The 21,814-nt window shown below is 34.4% G+C and overlaps 2 protein-coding genes across 2 annotated transcripts in view; both read left to right on the top strand.

The window, feature by feature from the left end:
- LOC107621554 (BURP domain protein RD22) overlaps positions 1-1,562 on the top strand; it is a 3,982-nt gene extending 2,420 nt beyond the window's left edge. Inside the window, exon 4 of the mRNA XM_016323584.2 lies at positions 964-1,562. Within this exon, the coding sequence (XP_016179070.1) occupies positions 964-1,385 (422 nt within the window). The 3' untranslated portion in view covers positions 1,386-1,562. The remainder of the gene's footprint in view (positions 1-963) is intronic.
- On the top strand, positions 5,612-6,213 carry LOC107621078 (conserved oligomeric Golgi complex subunit 8-like). The gene is made up of 2 exons (XM_016323123.1): positions 5,612-5,953; positions 6,010-6,213. Exons 1-2 carry the CDS (start codon positions 5,612-5,614, stop codon positions 6,211-6,213), a joined length of 546 nt encoding a protein of 181 aa, XP_016178609.1.

Genomic DNA, 21,814 nt, shown 5'->3' on the forward strand with positions numbered 1-21,814 from the left:
AGGGGATGAATTTTTTGTCCTATTCGATCTCGTTCTACTCTATAAAACCCCACGTAAAATTCGTCCAACCCGTTTCTACTCACAGATAATAAAAAAGTAAATCCTAACCCGCCTCATGGCTATCTTTTTCATCTCTACTTGTCCTTATAGGAAAAGTCTAGAAACTAGCAATTTTATCAAATTTTGACCAGTATGTAACCATCAAAGAAGAGTGAGTCATTGGATGAAATCTCACATTAATCTCACACTATTAAAAACTTCATTGATAGCTATTTGATGACTATAAATCCCAAAAATTACTAGCCTCCTAACATTTTTCGTCTTTATAATTATTAAATTCAATAAATAAAATTAAATTTTAAAATTTATATAATCATCATCACATATATAATATAAATTAAAATAAAAAATTTAATTACGATATAATATTATTAATCATTTTAGTAATTATTTTATATACGATATATATATACCATCTCGAGCGAATATCATTCCTAATTAGAAACAAAAAAATCTTCGAGGAAATTGAGCTTTTCCCTCAAGAAGTCATGGCCTCATCATGATCACTAACCGAAGAGGTTTTTGCTAAAGCAGTGTGAAGCTTCTTTCTTTTTCTTTATCTATTGTTGTGCTTAGTCCTTTTGAATTTTCTCTTTTGTTTCTTTTGTTAATGTCCGAGTAAAGACCGTTTTATCCTTTTATTTTAAGGCTGTAATGTTTTACTCTCTTTAATAAAAGTTCAATATACCTTTTGAAAAAAAAAATAATAATCTAAAAAAATTATTGTGATTAACTGATTATGTAAATTACATTATTAATATATTAAAATTAAATTTTAATATATATATATTGCCAAATTCTTAAAAACCTTTCCTTAATCTATTGGCCTGGCATGGTGAGTCCTTAAAACATTCGAATCTGAACCAATATATTCTAATTTTATGTTTACTTTATCATTATCAGGGATTAAAGGTGAACAGAAGTACTGTGCAACTTCATTGGAGTCTATGGTGGATTTTAGCACTTCGAAGTTCGGGACAAGGGTTGAGGTTGTGTCCACAGAGGTAGGCAAGGAAACAAAGCTGCAGAGCTACAATGTTGCACCTGGTATGAAGAAGATAAGCCATGAGAACAAAGCCATTGTGTGCCATAAACAGAGTTACCCTTATGCCGTATTTTATTGCCACAAGATAGAAACTACTATGACTTTCAAGGTGCCTCTGGAGGGTGCTGATGGAAGTAGAGTTAAAGCCGCCACCATCTGCCACACCGATACATCGCAATGGAACCCCAAACATTTGGTTTTTCAAGTGCTGAAAGTTAAGCCTGGGACACCTGTGTGTCACTTCCTTCCTGAGGATAACGTTGTCTGGGTTCCTAAGTAGATGTTTTCTTTATGCAAATGTATGCCATTTGTGTAAGCTTATGAATAACAAATGGTATCATGTTATCAGTGTAATATTTGCTATTGAACTTGATTTGAATGTTGTTTAACTATCTACTACGTGCAGTGACTATTCTGTGTACTATGAAGATATTTTTATGTGAAAAATAATTATTAAGATGTTATCAAGTATTAGGTAAAATAGTTTAGTCGAATATGTTAAATTATCTAATAATTCTCGCTTATTATCTTTTTATGAAAATATTTTTATGTAAATGGTCACTATATATACATATTAGGTTGCGTCTTTGGTGGCCGCGGTGGCTATGCGCTGACTGTCCAATGGGATGTTGATATTTGGAGTTCTTATTAGTGTCGTTAACATGTGTTTAAGAGATTAAGCATGGTTAATGCTTCATCCTTTACTACGGGGATACATTGCAAATATGTAATGTTGCAAGGTTATGAATGTCAATTGGCAGAATCGCCTTCATCAAGAAACGGGGATGTTGGCGGCTGTCGGAGAACGTCGTTGGAGAAAATCAGCTGCTTGAATTGAAGTGGAGGTTGCAGGCGTTGGGTATGTGTGGATTGTGGTCGGCTTATTAGTGGTAGCTATGGTCGAAGGTGGAAGCTGATTGTCAAGTTAATTGCTTGTTAACCGATGAAGAAGGAGACGAAGGTGACATGTTTTTGTAAAAATCCAACACAACCATAATTTTTTGTTTTACTCTGGTAACAAAGCAATGACCTGTAATGGAGGTCTTCACACATGTACTGTTATGGATTGAAGGTCGGTAGTTGCGGATAGTTGATAAGTGGAGAAGATTATGAACAACGGAGACTTTTTTTATCGGCTTCTTTTGGTTCCGACAAGTTTTTATGATCCAAATCACTTTATCCAACTTTTTTGTATCATTTCTTTTATTTTAGCCTCAAAATAATTCTCAGCTATTTCTTCAAAAAAGATGGACCTTTCTGGTGGCTTCGTTATCATCTGGTGGTGGTCTATGGACGACTTGGAGGGAAATAGCAGACCAATACAGCAGAGGAAAGATAGCAACGAAAATCAACCATGAATGAGCAAAGGAATTCAGGAACCGGAGGAGATTTCTTAGAGTGGGCGACGACTATGAAGATCAAGGGAGGGAGATTTGATTTTGGGAGCTCTGGTCTGTGACAAGAGGCATTTCTGAAACCGAGTTGCATCATTATTCCTTGATGGGTGTGGGAAAATGGGTAAGCGGGGAGGGTCCGTTGGTAACAGACCGGCCAACAGGAGCTTCGATGACAAGAAGCTGTTCCAGGAAACATTTATCTTCCACAACGACCATAGAGTAAAACGCAGGAGATACATTCAACGGAGTTGGATCTGAAATTTCAGATTGGGTTGGAAACTGGGTTAGGGACTAGATCTCTAATGGCGATGGGTAGAATATTTGGGTTAGGTTTGTGATAAGCGCTAAATAACGGTTTAGAAATTCACAATTTATAACCGGAATTTATAAAGCTCAAGTTGTTGTAGATAGTTCTATACTGAAATTTAACACTCTCAAAAATAAAAGTGTCACAATTACCCTTCAAAATTAAAAGTGTTACAATTCAAAACAATCACTGGGAGTTTAATCTCTAATCGTTTTTCCTTGTAATTACAATTGAGTGCATTATCATTAACTATAAGAAAATCGGGAGTTTTGATCACAATTAAAAAAAAATTAAATAGCACAAAATTAAAGAGCAAACAATAAGTAAATGTTAAAAGGAATTAAACTAAAAGCAATTAAGACAATGAATTAGTAAAAGAAAGTAAATTCAAATGCTAAAAGATCTTGGTAAGAGTTGAGGGTTAAGGATCGTCATCATTGTAACTATAGTTATTAAACCCGGCTCGGTCCGGCCGGTTCGACTGGAAACTCGGTCACTCAATCACCTGATCGAACCGAGTCACTCGTTGAACCGCCCATATGATAGACCCGGTCGAATTCGGTTTGACCCGACGGGTTTCATGCGAACCCGATCACCCTCTTTGAATGAACAAACCCTAACTCCCTAAGCCTTGTCTCTGAGTGGAACCAACCTTCCTCCCCAGCCAGCCTCGTGCCCTCGTCTCTCTGTCTCTGCTCTCTCGAGCTCGGCGTCGGCAACAGGCAACCTCTCACTCTCACCTCGTCACTCTCTCGAGCTCGGCACCAGCAGCCCCTCATCCTCACCTCGTCTCTCCCCTCATCGTCAGTTCGTCACTCCCTCGGCGTCGTTAGTTCGTCACTCTCAGTCTCTAGGTCTCTCACTTCATCGTTCTCTCGGTCTCTCACCGTGAGTCCGTGACCCTGCGTTTGCTTTGTCGGAACCAGTAAAGCAGCATCTGCTCCCTCGGGTGGTGATGGTGTCGTCTTCTCAACCAGGTTAGCTCCAGTATTTGACTCTGTTCTTTCTCTAGTTCAATGTTGATTTCGGTGAATCAGGTGGTTGTTGCTGTTTTATTTAGTTTTTAGAGTTGTTGTTGCTGTTATTTTTCTAGTTCGATGTTAATTTCGGTGAACCTGAGCAAATTTTAGAGTTGTTGCTGTTCTTTCTGTTTGTTGAATGTTGGTATTTTAGAGTTGTTGTTGATGTTCTTTCTTTGATTCGATGTTAATTTTGGTGAACCTGAGCAAATTTTATAGTTGTTGCTGTTCTTTCTGTTTGTTGAATGTTGGTTTTTTTAGAGTTGTTGATGTTCTTTCTGTTTTTTCTCTGGTTTGATGTAAATTTTAGTTAGAATTATTGTTGAATCTGGCAGTTGCTGTTGTTGTATAGTTTTTTAGAGTTGTTGAACCTGAGAAAAATTTAGTGAACTTCGGTTGAATAGTTAAATTTGTTGTTGATTATCATTAATAAACTTTGGTGGTTGTTGATTATCATTAGTTGTTGCTGCGTTGCTGTGTTTCTTTTGCTTGAATGAAAAGGCTTTCCAACTATCCATTGTACCTGAGATTGTGAGAAATCTATCCTCTTCTTTGGAGCTTGTTCTTCGTCCCTAGGGAAATGGGGTGACAATGTACAGCTTGCTTCTCCAATGGATCATTGCTCAATTCGATGGGTAATTTCTACTGGTTTACTGGGGAAGCTCTTGTTTTTCCTTCAAGAGTTGGTTGGTGGCATGGACACCTAGCCCTTTCTTATTTTTGTAATTTCTGACAATTATAGAGTTTATAATAATAGGGGGAAGACTGATTCTATTTGGGGTCATTGTAAATAAATTGTGAATTTACCGTTTGTATTATCTTTCACTCACCTTTGTTGATTTAAATTAAACAAAAAAGTATTTTTTTACTAGACTAATATATTATCTTTTTTTAGATCATTAGTTATGTTTAAAAATTAATATTGAATTATTAATGTTTGTAAAGATTTATATTTTAAATTTTAAGACATTATTTTAATTTTATTCATATAATTTTTTTTTTTGTTATGACCGGGTTAACCGGGTGAATCAGTGACCCACCGGTTGAACCAATGGCCCGATGACCCGGTCATATGATCGGATTGATTACCGGTTCATTCCGATAACTATGCTTGTAACTAACCGCAACATGATAATTATAAAGAGCAAACCCAATTTGTCAAACTCTACAAATTGAAGAAAATCAATTAGGCTTAATTAAGTATAATCTACAAGTCCTAACTAACTTATTAATTGAATTAGTAAAAGATTAGCATTAGTAGAAACAAGACTAATTAACATCTCTAAATTATCAATTAACTTGGACATTAGTAACTCAAGATCACCTAAGTTCCTAATCCAAGCTAAGAATGTAAAATCTATTATATAACTAAGTTATGCATTTTATCAAACATCTAGAGGTCATAAACATAAAACTTCATAAATTGCAAGAAATAGTAAAATCTATGGCTATCCGCCATAAGAATTCAATAATAACAGTTCAATTAAGTAAGAATAAAACGTAAAAACATCAAATTCATTAATAAAAAAATATATCCGACAAAAATGCATAAACTAAATGACATAACAAGTAACTAACTAGAAAGTGCTAATGAACTAAGATAGTAGAATAAGAAAATATAAATAAAACTAAGGGATAAGTATGATTTTGGTCCCTAACGTAGAGGCCGAAAATTTATTTCGTCCCCGGCCTTTTTTTCGCTACAAAATGGACCCCAAGGTTTCAGTTTATTTTAAAACCGTCCTTCGGACCAAAATGCCCCTATCCCTTCTTCCCCAAAATCATGCAAAGCACCAGCAGAAACACAAGCATAAGCACCACCACCACACCCACCACCACCCACCACCTACCACTACCATCATCATCATCATGGAATCATAAGAACTCAGAACCAGAACCACCACCACCACCCACCCCACCCACTGCCACTCCATCACCATCTGCATCACACCAACCAAAACTCAGAAAATCAACATCATCATCGTCATCCTCATCAGAACCCAGAACTCAGATTCAGAACTCAAACTCAGACAAACAAGAACTCAACTCAGAAAATCATCATCATCATCAAGAACTCAGAATCAGCAACGACAATACTCCAAATTCAAATTTCAGCAACAACAATGTTCCACAACAAATTTCATAAAAAATTCAGAAATTTCACAAAAATTCAATTCACAGAATTCACAGAAGAAGAAGAAGCGGCGGGCGGCGGTGCGGCGGTGCAGCGGTGGGAGGGGAGAAAGAGAGCAAGCAAGATCTGAGGAGAGAGAGAGAGCTCGGGAGCAGAGGAGAGAGAGCTCGGGAGCAGAGGAGAGAGAGGGGAAACTCGTGCTCATCCACCGCCGTGCCTCTGCCGCCGAGAAACGCCGCCGCCGCCACTGAGATCCACCACTGTCACCGTCGAGCAGAGCCACCCCCTTCTTTCTCTCCCCCCGTTTCTCTCTATATCCCTTTCTTTCCTTTTTTTATTTATTTTATATTTATTTTATTTTATTTTATAATTTTTTTAATAAGGGGTAATTTGGTAATAAAAAAATAAAATTGGTAAAAAGAACGATTTTAAAACAAATTGAAATCTTGGGACCATTTTGTAGAGAAAAAAAAGGCCGGGGACAAAATAAATTTTCGGCCTCTACGTTAGGGACCAAAATCGTACTTATCCCTAAAACTAAACTAAAACAAAATTAAAAACTAAAACAAGATAGAATTAAAATAGAAATTCTAAGAATTTTACAGAGAAGTTGGATCTTTTTTCTCTAAAATTCCTACTAAAAACACCTAAGACATTATAAAAATAAGTGTATGCGAATATGTGTGTGAATCTCCTCATGGCTTGCTTCAAGTATGGCTTTAAAGTGTCCTGAAATGGACTAAAAAGGCTCCCAAATCGCAAGTCACATGCTATTTTAAGTGAGTCACGTGCTGAATAATGGATATGGTGCGTATGCTTCTCTGCAGTTTTGTAACTTTTTCATAAAATATCTACTTTTGCATGCTTTTCTTCCATCTTTTCAAGTCATTCTTGCTTTTTAAACTTTAAATAAATATATCAAAGTATTGAATGGAATAAAAATAAAATTATTTTAATAATTTTAAAGGCCTAAAAATATATTTCAACTAATTAAGCATAATTAGTAAAAAAATTATAAAGACATGCATTTTTAAAAAATAAGTACAAATTAAATTAATAATTCTATTTTTTTAATTCAAAAATCATCATAAATTATAAATTTATCAGTATGCTTTATGGACCCTAATCCACGACCAAAAAAATCTCACTCAAAAAGATTTCTAAATGAGTCACTTACTCATATAATTTTTTTTTTTTTTGACAGGTACTTACTCATATAATTTTACTACAATAAAAATTAAACAAGATGTGAATATTAAACCAACTAAACACGTTCTAACCGGGCAAAAATGCATATTTGTGTCAAACCCCTTATCATATACTCGCATCTTATTGGTGCATTAAGAGTAGCCATTATAGCTATCTTACATGATGTCACTTTGCACCTACATATTATTGGATGAATAAGCTAAAAATGTTGATATGCTGATATAGAAGTTAGAGCTAACTTGTACAACAAAGTAGAGTTGAGAGTTGATGAAATTTGAAAATGAGTTATTAGTTAGCTACGACGATGTGTCATGCTAGAATTTACTTAGCTGGATGAAGAGTAAAGCTAAATGATTAATTAGTTTAATTAGTCTTAACAATAATTAGTCCTCGACCCCTCGTGTATATAAACAAAAAAGAAAGTTTAGAGCCAGCACTTTTATTAAAATTTGGTCAGTACTTAACTAATAAAAGAAAAGTGAAGAATCTCATATCATTGGATGAAATCTCACACTATTAAAAATATCAATAATAACTAATTGATACTTACAAATGACAAAATTTACTGATCTCCTAATACTCCTCTAAACAAAATAAGGTGTACATTGTCAGGGGTAACTAATCGTAATTTAAATTCCATTTGCTTTTTTTAAAAGCTTGCTTTGCAGCTTCACTTCTGCAGAATTTGACATGGTGCGGTGAGCACGAAAAAGGTGCAAATGAAAATACCTTTGCAGATTTTATAAATTAATAAATAATTAATCAATAAATTAATTATTATTTAAAGAAAATAAAAAAATTAATTTTATAATTTAAAAGAGTAAAAATATTAAAAATATAAATTTTGATACTAATTTTAAAAATTTTGATCTAAAACCGAAAAGTAATTTAGAGAATTGGATAATGCATTGCTGATCAACCGTGTTTAAATATACACCAATGACATCCCAAGATTCTGTAGACCCATCCTCTAGTGTTGTAAAATCTGAAACGAGCACCTATCTTTCCATGCCATAGCTGAATCCCTAGCCAAACCATTAGGATTATTCATTATGAACCACTCCTTAAAATCACATGATCTCAGCTCCAGTTCAATTTGTTGAGATTGATTCTTTAGTTTCACAAATAAAACTAATTTTAGAGGAGTGAAATTTGCACATCTCTTTTACGTTATGAATTGTCAGAGGATCTCCTAAACTCCGATAATTCCAACAAAGCATTTTCATAATTATTGGGGTGCCATTTGAAAGCTGACACCCTCCACCGTTAATCCGTTATAGCATCATGTACTAAATCATCAAAGTCTCTTTCCTTCCGCTTCTTTTGAATCCTGAAATGGACCTTCTTGCGAGTTGCTTTAAGTTTGGCTTCTTTTTATCCTTTCGGAATTCGGGATAGAGTTATCCAACTGTTGCTTAATATTTGGCAATTGAAAAACCTCAACTAATGCATTCAAGAATGGATTTATGGAGACAGTTCCACCAGGGTCCTCCAACTCACTACAAGAAAGTTTTAAAATAGCGACCGATTTTAGTGACCGAAAAAATTGGTTGCTAATAGTGACTGATTTAGCGACTGATATAGAATTTCAAGGACCAAAAAAATTTTGGTCGCTAAATCGGTCGCTAAATTACAATCAGCGACCGGTTTTAGTGACCGAAAAAATTGGTCATTAATAGCGACTGATTTAGCGACCGGTAAGTTTTTTATACGAGCAACATAAAATTGGTTGCTAAAATCGGTCACTATTTTATAACTTAGTGACCGAATTAGCAACCGAAAAGAGGGAGTAACGCTTAGGATTGTTGGTCACAAAGTCGGTCGCTATTTTTTAATTTAGCGACCGATTTTGCAACTAATAGAAAAATAAGCTGAAAAAGGTTGGTCGCTAACTCGGTCGTTAAGCTGGCGGTCGCTAAATTGGTTACTAATAGTTAAGATAGCGACCGATTTAGCAACCGCTTTGCAATAACGTTATCTCTAATCAGTCGCTAAATCAGTAGCTAATTTAAATTTAAATAGTTACTGAATTACTCTACCCAGCAGTAACCCTAACTCAGCCCCACCAATCACCATTCTCACTTTCTCAAACGGTTACTGAGCTACACTTCTCCCTCTCCACCACGGATGTGACCACAGCCGGAAGCACCGTATAACACAACACCCTCTCCATTTGCGACGTTGTCTTCTTCTGAGTTCACAGCTCCATTTGCATCGTCGTCTTCTTAGTTAGCATCGTTGTCGTCTTCTGAGTTTGCAGCACCAGCGTCGTCGTCTGAGCTTGTAGCGCACCGTCGTCTTCTGAACTTGCAGCCGTCATTGTCATCTTCTGAACTCGTAGCCGTCATTGTCGTCTTCTGATTTTGCAGCACCGTCCCCGTCGTCTTTTTAGATCTCAGTACTATCGTCGTCGTCTTCATCAATTTCGTTGGTGAGGGTTTGGTGGCCTTGTTAAAAAATCGGTCGCTATTTTCTAATTAGCAACTAAGGTTTTAGCGACCACTGAAATCGGTTGCTATTCCGGAAATTTCTTGTAGTGGCTCACCTTCTTTTCCATCTCCACCCGTAGAATTAGAAGTTTTCTATTTACTACCCTGATTCCTTAGACCTTCTTTCATGCTAAGATTAGAAAATCCATCAAGTAGCCATGAGACCATCTCCAGTAGGGAACTCATCCCAGTTTTTATTTATGGCCCACCTGTCATAAAAAGTAACTCCACATCAGCTTTTGCGTCTTAAACAGTAAATAGGAACTCAAAGCATCTCTCTCTTCTCCATTAGGAGGAACTAACTTTAGTCCCTGTTGTGGTCCCACTTAATTAATTAATTAAAATACTTAAAATTAATGTAATTAATTTTTTTCAATAATATAATTTAAATTTATAAATTTAAAAATAATTCACTATTAAAAGATATTAATATTAAATAAATTCATATATAACAATAATACACAATATATAATTCGGGATTACACTAATTTGTAAAATTACTTAATACAAAGAAAAACATAATTAAGCTCTATAGTTGACGACAAGCATTGTAAATTGCCATATGTTTTCAATCAAGTCCTCTTTCAATTGTCTATACTGCTGCCTATTTCGAAGTTGGGCATTTTTTTGGAGAAATTGATGGTATGGTGCAAAACCTTCTTCTTCCAGCTGAGGTTGTGATAAGCCATTTTCGACATCATCCTACTCTAAACCTTGAGCAAAATTTCCTGCATAAGTGTCTCTTTCATCCTTAACAATCATATTATGCAATATAATACAAGCTCTCATTATGTTGGCAAGCTTCTTCTTTTCCCAGAAGCGAGCTGGACCACGTAAAATTGCAAAGCGTGCTTGCAACACTCCGAATGCTCGCTCCACATCTTTTCTTTACTCTTGTTGATATTGTGCAAATAACTTGCGTTTCTCCCCTTGTGGCCTATTCAGGATAAATACCATCTGCTAAATAGTATTGCATAGTATAATTATTACCATTAATAGTATAATTTACCTCCGGAGCACGGTCATTTAGAATATCAACGAACACTGGAGAACGATCTAACACGTTGATATCGTTATTTGAACCGGAAACTCCAAAAAATGCATGCCATATCCAAAAGTCTGAAGATGCTACGACCTCAAGTACTATGGTTGCAACCCCACGATAACCACTCATGTACATACCTTTCCACGTCTTTGGACAATTTTTCCATTGCCAATGCATGCAGTCAATGCTACCCAACATGCCAGGAAAGCCACGACCCTCCGCCATTTGTAGCAGGCGTCGTACGTCATATGGATTTGGTTTTCGCAAATATTCATCCTCGAACGACGAAATGACACATTCAACAAATTTTTTCAAGCATTCAATTGTAGTGCTCTCGCCTATATGCACATAATCATCAACAGCATCAGCTGCTACGCCATATGCTAACATCCGTATCACAGCGGTACATATTTGGAGTGGTGACAAGCCTCTTCTTCCAGTTGCATCAACCCTCTATTGGAAATACGGATAGATGTTTGAGAGAGCGTCTACTATCCGAAGGAATACATGTCTTCTCATTCGAAATCTCCGTCGGAAAATGTAAGCATTATACACCGGTTCATCTGCAAAGTAATCTTGGAAAAGGCGATCATGTCCTGCTTCTCGATCTCTATTGATCCATCTAAGAGGAGTTGGGATAGAGCTTCTATCGATATCTTCTTCTTCTGAATCTTCGAGTAAACACTCATCGATCTAATTATCTCTGAGTGTGTTATCTTGTCGTCTTCTTTTGCCATACAAAGCCTCATTAAACATATCATCAAAATTTCTAGCCATATCTAGAAATGTAATTTTTAGTTCTTTTTCAAGGTGAGAAACAAGAGTTGAAGTGAAGTTACAGAGTCATTGATAGTTGAAATTTATAAGTGTGTTTGCAATAAGTACCTACTCCTCAACAGCTAGTTTTACAATGGCTAGTTTTGCAACGGCTAGTTTTGCAACGGCTAGTAACAGTCACTTTCATGAACAATAAGGCACAATAATATTGACTAATTTAAAAAATTACATCAAAAATAAATAAAATAAGCTACATCACATACCAGTAATACGCAATAAAAATAAAAACATACTACATAACTCTACGAATACAAGGAACGATTAAGTAAACCACTTCGCGATTATTTTCTCACATGCAATCTCATGAAGAGCTCGTCGTTTTTCACTCATTGTAGACGTGTCAGCATTAAATATTTGCATATCTATTTCCCTTTTCCTTTCCTTAGCCATCCTTTCCATTTCCCTTTCTTTTGCATTTATCTCTATTTCTTTAATATACATCTGAGTTTGTAATTCTTGTTCTTTCATTGCCGTTTGAGTTTGTAATTCCTGTTCTTTCATTGCCGCTTGAATTTGTAACCCCTTCTCCTTCATTGCCATAATCTTTGCTCTATGTGCCCTCTCCTCTTCTCTTTCTTTTTCCCTATCCATTAGTTCCTTTTCTCTAACATACTTAATATCTTCCATGAGAGATAATTTTTTAACAACCGATGATTTCTTTTCGCTAAGATCTTCAGACATTTTTGCTTTTTCCTTACCTTTTCGCTTGCTCTTCTTTGATCCTTGTGGGCGAACGGGAGAGTCCACACTGGGTTCGTCTGCCAACAGTGTATTTGGGTTTGATGAGGATGAGTATGCTCTAGTTGCACTAACCTTGGTTCTCTTTGAGCCTCCGCTTTGTGTAGGTAGTTGGCTTCTCCATTTTTGCTCCAAATGAAGCATGTTCCAATACCTCTCAAAAGTGAATTTTTGACCATAACTTGTGGAATAAAGTTTATATGCCAACTCCTTTATATCATCAGCGTTTGAACCACTCCTTATGTTTCGACTAGCTTGATCGTAGCAACCAGCAAATTGTGCAACAGCCTTGTTGATCTTATACCATCGTTTCTTACATGTAACTACCCCCATTGTCATGTCGGAGCAAAATTCTACACAGTAGCTGTGAATTCGACTCCAAAATGTTTCTCCCTTTTGATCGGTACCAACTATAGGGTCAGTTGAAACATTTAACCATGCATTGATCAGCATCTCATCCTCTTTTCAATGCCAATATTGAATACTATGTTGCATCCGATCTTCAATATCATCATCATTGAGGTCGATAGCATCTAATCCACAAGGGTTGGCAAAATCTGAATATTGCGAATTTGGACTAGATTGTATCGGAGTCTGAGAGGATGGGTTAGAAGAGCCACCAACACCAGATGAGTTATGTCGTGATGCACTGAATTGAGTTGAAAACGGCAAAGATGTTGGATTAACATTTCTGATTGTTGGCCCAACCGTGGAGAGCTCTCGACCACCGGGGAGAATTCAGGGAGGAATCAAGTGAGAGAACATAAGATGAGAAGACACCACAACCAACTCAAAACCTTAAGGTGTCAAGTTAATGGGTCTCTCATCTTATAAACTCCTCACTCTTCCATGCTTTCTTTGATGTGAGACTAATTTCAACACTCCTCACACTTGCAACACTAACACCGATAGAGGGGTTAAATATGGATGAAAATGGAAAACGTGGTGTTTGTGAATTTTGATTTTGTGGTTGGAATATAGGAAATTGATTATTATAAGGAGTTTGAAAATTGAAATTAGGAAGATTTTGTGGATTTGAATTTTGAAATGTATTTGGTAGTGTGAAGTTTTGATTTGGAACTTGAGAGTTTGAGGTTTGAGATTGTTGGGTATTTGGAGTTTGAGAAAAAATTGTAAATAATTGAAAAAAGAATTGAGTTGGTTTGGATCTATTTTTTCGAACAAAAAAAATATCAGCAGTAATAAAATATTAATTTATTAATAGTAACGGTAACATATTAACGGCTAGTTTCCAACAGCTAATTTTGCAACGGCTAATTTTACAACTGCTAGTTTTAATAATGTGGTGAGCATTTTAAATTTTAAAAATAAAAATAACCAACCCAACAAAAAATTATTTTGTAAAGTGTAAAAATTAAATTTATTTTTTGATGTAAGTAAATTTAATTAATTATAATTTAATATAATAATATAAATAATATTTAATATTAATAATTATAAAAATAATTAATATAAATTATTAATTAAATAAAAATTTAATTATTTAATCTAATTAATTATTATTTAAATAATTAATATAAATTATTAATTAAATAAAAATATAATTATTTAATTTAATTAATTATTATAATTATTATTGAATTAATTATTATTTAATTATTTAATATATCTATTTAATTAATTAACATTTTATATAGTTATTTATTTTTTAAATAACTTACCAAATGACAAATTGTTATTGGGTATATGGAGTCTCCATTCAGAGGGATCAGACTCTCTCTTCTCGAAATTGGTGTAGGAACTCAACTTCTTCCCCTCTTCAACGTATAAATTCTTCTTTCCCTCTGACACTACAATAGACGGACTCCAAATTTTCTTTCGTTGGAGATGCTCTGAGGGAGGGGGTTTCTTTTTATGTTGGACAGCATGCAGCTACTCCTTTTTTGGGTAGGAATGTTTCAAAGGAGTCACTCCGCTATCAGCTTTGATCTCGACTATGACTTTTACAATTTTAGAAATGGTATCTCTTATTTTAAACATAACAACATTGTCAATAGTACTAATTTTCTGTCGCAGCTTTTTACCCACGTCAATGGTTTTATAAATTTTCGGGAGACCAATATGGTGCTTTTTTTTTTGGACATTTTCAAAAATAAAAATAAACTTTTTATAGTTTATTACTTTATGCCAAATAAACCCTAGTGGTATGGAATTTTTTAAATAAAAATTTTAAAAAATTGATAATTTCTTATTATTAACGTTTGTTTGTACTATTAAACGCGTATATGGTTGTATTCAACTTTCAATCCTCTTTAATTTGATTCTTCCATCACTTTTTTTAAATTCCTTATTTATTAGTTTTTAATTTTCATTTATCTTTTTCGATTTTTTAGAAATTAGATTTAAAAATCGTCCACTATTCCACTAATGAAGATTTGAAATAGCACATTATTTTTTCAGAAATTTAGAAGTCTATATATTGCAAACTCTATCTTTTCTTTAACCAATTCATTTTTTGTTTTAAAAATTTGTAATTTAAATTTTATTAATTTAATTTCAAAAAGTTTAATACAAACAAACGTCATAAAATTTATCTATATAGAACAAAATTTTAAATTTTTTAAGTACTTTTTTTTATTACTAATTTAAACATGTTAGTTTCTATAAAAATAATGTGTTAATTTTAAATAGACAATTTTAAATTACTAGTTTTAGATTAATAGAGGATACAATTTACGTACAAAAAAGTCACTAACAATCAAATTAGATTAGAACATTATTCTTTTTCATTATTTAAAACGGTCTATTTTAAAAAAAAATTAATACAAAAAGACATGAGGATGTTACTAATTTAAAATTTAGATAAGATATAAATTAATTAAAGTCGATCTAAGTCGTAATAAAATATATCGATTTTTACTTTCTAAATCGATCTATATTAAATTATTAGTATTTTTTATTATTTTAAAAAATTATATTTTTATACCTATAAAAATTATATTGTTATTGAAGGGTATTTACAAATTTGATTAATTAATAGTATTGATATTATTATTAATATTAATAAACGGTTACTAACCGTTTAGTACCATTTGGTTGAATGGACACAACCTTTTAAGGATTGTGTATGTTCAAAATATTGTGTCTATTGGCTAAAGGGACACAACTCTTTAAGAATTGTGTATGTTCAAAACATTGTATCTATTGGCAATAGAAAAGGCACAACCATTTGTATACGTAACTAATCATAATTGCTACGTGCAATATGTATAAACAAGTCCTTGTCCACTATTTCAGAAACACAAGTATTAAGTGTACATTTTAATCAACTATTAAGAAATTTTCTTTGTTCAAGAGAGTTGAGAATTTCTTGCTATTGCTAATTAAGAAATTCTTAGGTTTCATTGTATCTTGGGAGAGTATTGTCATCAACCCTATAGCAACTAAGTGTGATGACAAATATCTCTCTAAAGAAAGCGATCTAATCGTGCCTTGAAACTACTACACAAATATAAGATTTTGTCATCTTCTCATACTACTATACGCAACAATTTTAGAGAGATATTTTTTGAAGATGGCACAAGATCAAAACACTACGTTCAAGGTCATGAATCAAGAGTTTGTCAAATTAGATCGCTTTGATGGAACGAACTTCAACCGTTGGAAAGACAAGATAATGTTTCTTCTTTTAGTTCTCAATCTTGCATATGTGATTGACCCAAAGATTACATCAATTGCCGATGCCGCTAAAAATTCTACACCGGAAGAGAAAGAAAAGATTGTTCAATTGAAAAAGAAATGTGATGAAGATACTTTTGCATATTGAGGTCATATTCTCAATATTTTATCCGACCGACTCTATGATCTCTACATGTCAATTCAATCACCATTAGAGATTTGGAAATCTTTGGAAGAAAAGTACAATACCGAACGGCAAGGAATAGATAAGTTTATTATGATGAAATATTTTGAATTTATTATGAATGATACTATGCCTGTCATGGATCAAATTCATGAATTACAAATCCTTGTAAGTAGACTTCGTGATCTACAAGTGGTGATCCCTGAATCATTACAAGTTGGAGCAATTATTTCAAAATTGCCTTCATCTTGGAATGGTTATAGGAAGAAACTTTTACATCTTGGTGAGGACTTCACAATTGAGAAATTACTAAGGCATATACGTATAGAGGAGGAAACTTGAAAACGTGATGCTGTGTATCTTTCTCAAAGTTCTAAAGTGAATTATATTGGTGAAAACAACACCAATAAGAAGAAAAGAAAGTTCTCTAAAGATTCAAAGTAAGATATATAAGAAGAGACAAAGAGAGTGTTATCATTGTCACAAGAAAGGACACTATATTAAAGAATGTAGACTTTTGAAAAAGGAAGCACCAAAGACCAACTTAGTGGAAGAGAACGATCTAATTGCTATGGTTGTAGAAAAAGTACAAAACATGCATATTGGCATGGTTACAAAAGTTAACATATCAATACAAGGAAAATCACTTGAATGGTGGTTAGATTCAGGGGCTACTGTTCACGTTTGCAATGATCGCAACCAATTCAAAACATATGAAAAAGTGAACAATAGAGAGGTCTTAATGGGCAATGACAACTCAGCCAAAGTTTGTGGTCAAGGAATTGTGGAATTGAATTTTACATCTGGAAAGAAATTAAGTTTAATAAATGTACATTCCAGATTTGAGAAAAATTTAGTTTCTATTAGTCTCTTGTGTAAGAAAGGATTCAAAGTTGTAATGGAATCCGATAAAGTGATATTGTTTAAGAATGATGTATTCATAGGAAAAGGATATTGTACTGAAGGCATGTTTAAACTTAGTATTAATAAAGTGAATGTTTCATTGTATGTTGTTGATTCTTGTGATTTATGGCATAGTAAATTAGCACACTTAAATTGCAAATCAATTGAATATATGCAAAAGAATAACTATATTGATCTTAGTAACAAGGATTTTAATAAGAAATGTGATATTTGTATACAATCCAAAATTACTAAGAAACTTTTTTCTAAAGTTGAAAGAAATACACATTTATTGGAGTTGATTCATAGTGATATTTGTGAAATAAATGGCAATATTACTAGAGGAGGAAAAAGATATTTTATAACTTTTATTGATGATTGTTCTAGATTTACTTATGTGTATTTGCTCAGAAATAAAGATGAAACTTTTGAAATGTTTAAAAAATATAAAATGGAAGTGGAAAATATGCATAATAAAAAAATAAAAGTTCTTCGTAGTGATCGAGGTGAAGAATATTTTTCTAATAAATTTGATCACTTTTATGAATTACATGGTATTGTGCATGAATCTTCCGCTCCATATACTCCGCAACAAAATGGTTTAGCAGAAAGGAAAAACTGTACCTTAGTGGATATGGTTAATTCAATGTTACTAAATGCAAAATTGCCTTACAATTTGTGGGGTGAAGCATTATTGACATCATGTCATATCCATACTAGGATACCATCAAGACATAGAAAGGTTTCTCCTTATGAAATTTGGAAAGGAAGGAAACCTAATTTAAATTATCTTAAAGTGTGGGGGTGTTTAGCCTTTTATCGAGTTCCTGATCAAAAGAGAACCAAATTGGGGCTAAGAGCCATAAAAGGCACTTTTATAGGATATGCTCAAAATTCTAAAGCATATAGAATATTAGACTTAGTGTCTAATGTAGTTGTTGAATCAAGAGAAGTAGAATTTATTGAAAATAAATTTATCAATGATTCAACTTCTAATTCAGAGTATCCCCAAAATGATACTAATATTTCACAAGAAATAAATAATCAAAATAATAAACGTCTAAGCGACAAAAAGTTGATTGAACCAAGGAAGAGCTTGAGAGTAAGAAAAGAAAAGGTCTTGGGTCCAGATTTTATTTCTTCTCAGGCTATCACCTTTTTGGTAGAAGGAACTAGAAATTCTGTAACAAACAAGATTCCTATTGTTATGAACATAGAGGGTGATCCTCAAGCATTCAAAGAGGCTATGACTTCAAGGGATTCTTCTTTTTGGAAAGAAGCAATAAATGATGAAATGGACTCAATATTATCTAACAATACTTGGGTCTTAGTTGATTTGCCTCCAGGATCAAAACTTATAGGATGTAAGTGAGTATTTAGAAGAAAGTATAATACTGATGGTTCATTACAAACCTTTAAAGCAAGGTTAGTAGCCAAGGGGTTTAGACAACAAGAAGGTCTAGACTATTTTGATACCTACGCACCTGTGACAAGAATGACTTCTATTAGGAATCTTATAGCATTAGCATCCATACATAAGCTTCATATACATCAAATGGATGTTAAAACGGCTTTTCTAAATGAAAATCTTAACGAAGAAATTTATATGGAGCAACCGGAAGGCTATGTGCTGCCTGGAAATGAAAAGAAAGTTTACAAATTAATTAAGTCTTTGTATGGGCTAAAACAAGCGCCTAAACAATGGCATGAGAAGTTTGATTCAGTGGTGTTATCAAATGGCTTCTCACATAATAGTGCGGATAAATGTATTTACTCAAAATTTACTAAAGATTATGGAGTAATCATTTGTTTATATGTTGATGATATGTTAATCATCGGAACAAATTTAGAAAGAATTCGTATAACGAAGGAGTATCTAACTTTTAAATTCAAGATGAAGGATTTGAATAAAGTTGATACAATATTAGGCATAAAGGTGCATAAAAATGAAGTTGGCTTTACTTTAAGTCAATCTCATTATATCAAAAAGGTATTGAAAAAAATTGATCATCTCACAATTAAAGAATCAAATACGCCGTATGATTCTAATCTTAAATTAGAAGGAAACATGGAAAGACCTATAGTACAATTAGAATATGCTAGTGCTATAGGAAGTTTAATGTATGCAATGCATTACATTAGACCTAATATAGCATTTGCTGTGTGCAAATTATCAAGGTTTACAAGAAAGTCTAGCAATCAATATTGGAAAGCCATAACAAGAGTTCTTGGATATCTCAAGAAAACCATAAACTTAGGATTACATTATAGTGATTATCTCGCAGTTTTAGAAGGTTATTCCGACGCAAGTTGGATTACAAATCTTAGTGACAACAAATCCACTTCAGGATGGATTTTCACCATAGGTGGTGGAGCAATAAGTTGGACCTCAAAGAAACAAACATTTATTACATATTCTACTATGGAGGCTGAGTTTGTAGCTTTATCAGCCGCAGGTAAAGAAGCAGAATGGTTAAGAAATTTGTTATATGATATAAAGCTGTGGCCACTGCAGACGACAGCCATTTCAATCTTCTGTGATAGTGAATCAACCATGTCTCGAGCATATAATAAGGTTTATAATAGAAACTCTAGACATAAGTTTGAGACATGAATTTGTGAGGCAACTAATAGATGATGGTGTAATTACCATCACTTATGTAAGATCTCAAGGAAATTTAGCAGACCCTTTGACTAAAGATTTGTCAAAGGATAAAATCAAAGAAACTACTGCTAAAATGGGATTAAAACCTATTATTGCTAAATGATGGGAACCCAACCTTATTCTAGTTGACCACTAGCTTCAGGGTTTAATGGGTAATAATAAGTTATTTAGCAATTGGAGCACTAAGGTATAGGATTTAGTGCTATTTACAATAAATTAGGAGGGTGAGTTTAAACTCTTAATGGAATGATAATAGTATCTATCAAAAGATTCTACCTATATGAATATAAGAGTGGTGCCGCTCTAATCGAGAATTTTAGAGGTTTTATTCTCGAAAATATTCATGAAACCAGGATGAGCACAAGGCCATATAAGTGCTTAAAATTGTAAACTCTTGAACTTGGAGGGTATAAGTAATGTGTGTGATTTTTGGTACTAGCATATGAAGTATATGTTTAATCGATTAGACACCTATTACTTCGTTAGAACTTTAAAATTTACACTAAAAGAATGTTTAATCTTAGTGACACATTCTTTATGCATATACTTATATGACATTTAGATTTTGTAAATAGTGGGAATTGAAGGGTATTTACAAATTTGATTAATTAATATTATTAATTATTCATATCCTGGGTCGAGCTATCCGACCCGGAATGATCAATGATAAAGCGAATGACCTCTTCAGGTCGAGCGGACCGACTTCTTCTTAAAGAACTCGGCCGTGTCAACAAAAGAGCCCAGTAAAGGGCCCAAATGGAGGCACACGACCCAAATCCAAAGGCACTTCAAGCCTATAGAGATAAAGGCGGTTCCCTTGAAGATAAGCTGACTTCACTCAAAATAAGATAAGATAAGATAAAGTAACTAACTTATCTTACCCGAAAGGTCAGCCCACATTACTATAAATACACTGGAGCACCCAGGTATAACTCATATTCTGATTCTACATAACACCTGTTTAATACCCATGCTAACTTAAGCATCGGAGTCTCTTGCAGGTACCCCCCACCCTTCGGTGACAGAGGATCAGCAGCACATTCAAGTCCAAACAAGTCGGACGTACCAGCTCCGGTCACCATTCACCAGCCGGACACATCGGTTCTGACCAGCACAGAAGATCTCGTCTGAGATCGACCTACAGTTTCAGGTAACCCTCGGAACATTGGCGCCGTTGCCGGGGAACCTGGAAGTCATCCCATCACCATGGCGGACAACCATGACAACGACCACGACTCAGATCTAGAAAATAGAACACCGCACAAAAATGCAATGGAGACAAAAATTCAGCTAAACCGGGAGCAATAGAAGCCCTTCAAGATCGCTTGAAGAAGAAACCCAACGACAACGAGAAATCGGAAAAGATCTACAAAAAGAAGTACGACGACGTCGAGAATTGGAAGACAAGTTACAGCAATTAGAAGCCGATCTCAAATTAAAAGCCCCTCGGGTCACTCCTGAGGAAAGCTCACGCAAAGAACAGGATCCGTTCACCAGGGAAATCATGAAAACCAAAATTCCAAAAGACTTCAAACTCCCGGATACGATTTTGTATGACGGCACCACCGATCCCAACCATCATCTCAGCAATTTCAGAAGCAGAATGTACCTTACCGATGCCTCAGACGCCGTTCGCTGCAAAGTCTTTTCGACAACCCTCACGAAGACGGCGATCAGATGGTTCGACAGCTTACCTCCCAAGTCCATCTCAAACTTCGACGACTTAGCCGGAAAGTTCCTTGCCAGATTCTCCATCCAGAAAGATAAAGCTAAACACGCCCCCAGTCTACTAGGGATCAAGCAAGGAGATCGGGAGAGCCTCCGCAACTACATGGAAAGATTCAACAAAACATGCATGGACATACAAAGCTTACCCACAGAGGGCGCCATCATGGGACTTATCAACGGCCTACGAGAGGGACCTTTCAGCCAGTCTATATCAAAAAAGTATCCGACCTCCTTAGACGAAGTGCAGGAACGGGCAGAAAAATACATCAACATGGAAGAAAACGCTCGGTTAGGAGAGACCTCAAAATCGGGGGCCTCCTACCGTGACAGAGACAAGGAATCTAAAAGAAAAGAAGACCAACAAAGGGAGAAAATTAAAAAATACCATAATTATACTCCCCTCAGAGCATCCCTA

Source organism: Arachis ipaensis, chromosome B10, assembly GCF_000816755.2.
Source record: "Arachis ipaensis cultivar K30076 chromosome B10, Araip1.1, whole genome shotgun sequence".
Taxonomy (NCBI): Eukaryota; Viridiplantae; Streptophyta; class Magnoliopsida; order Fabales; family Fabaceae; genus Arachis; species Arachis ipaensis.

Excerpts from the sequence above, each read along its gene's own strand:
- LOC107621078 (XM_016323123.1), top strand. The coding sequence starts at position 5,612 with ATGCAAAGCACCAGCAGAAACACAAGCATAAGCACCACCACCACACCC. Across the intron at positions 5,954-6,009 it reads CAAATTTCAGCAACAACAAT|AATTCACAGAAGAAGAAGAA; the intron begins GTTCCACAACAA and ends TTCAATTCACAG.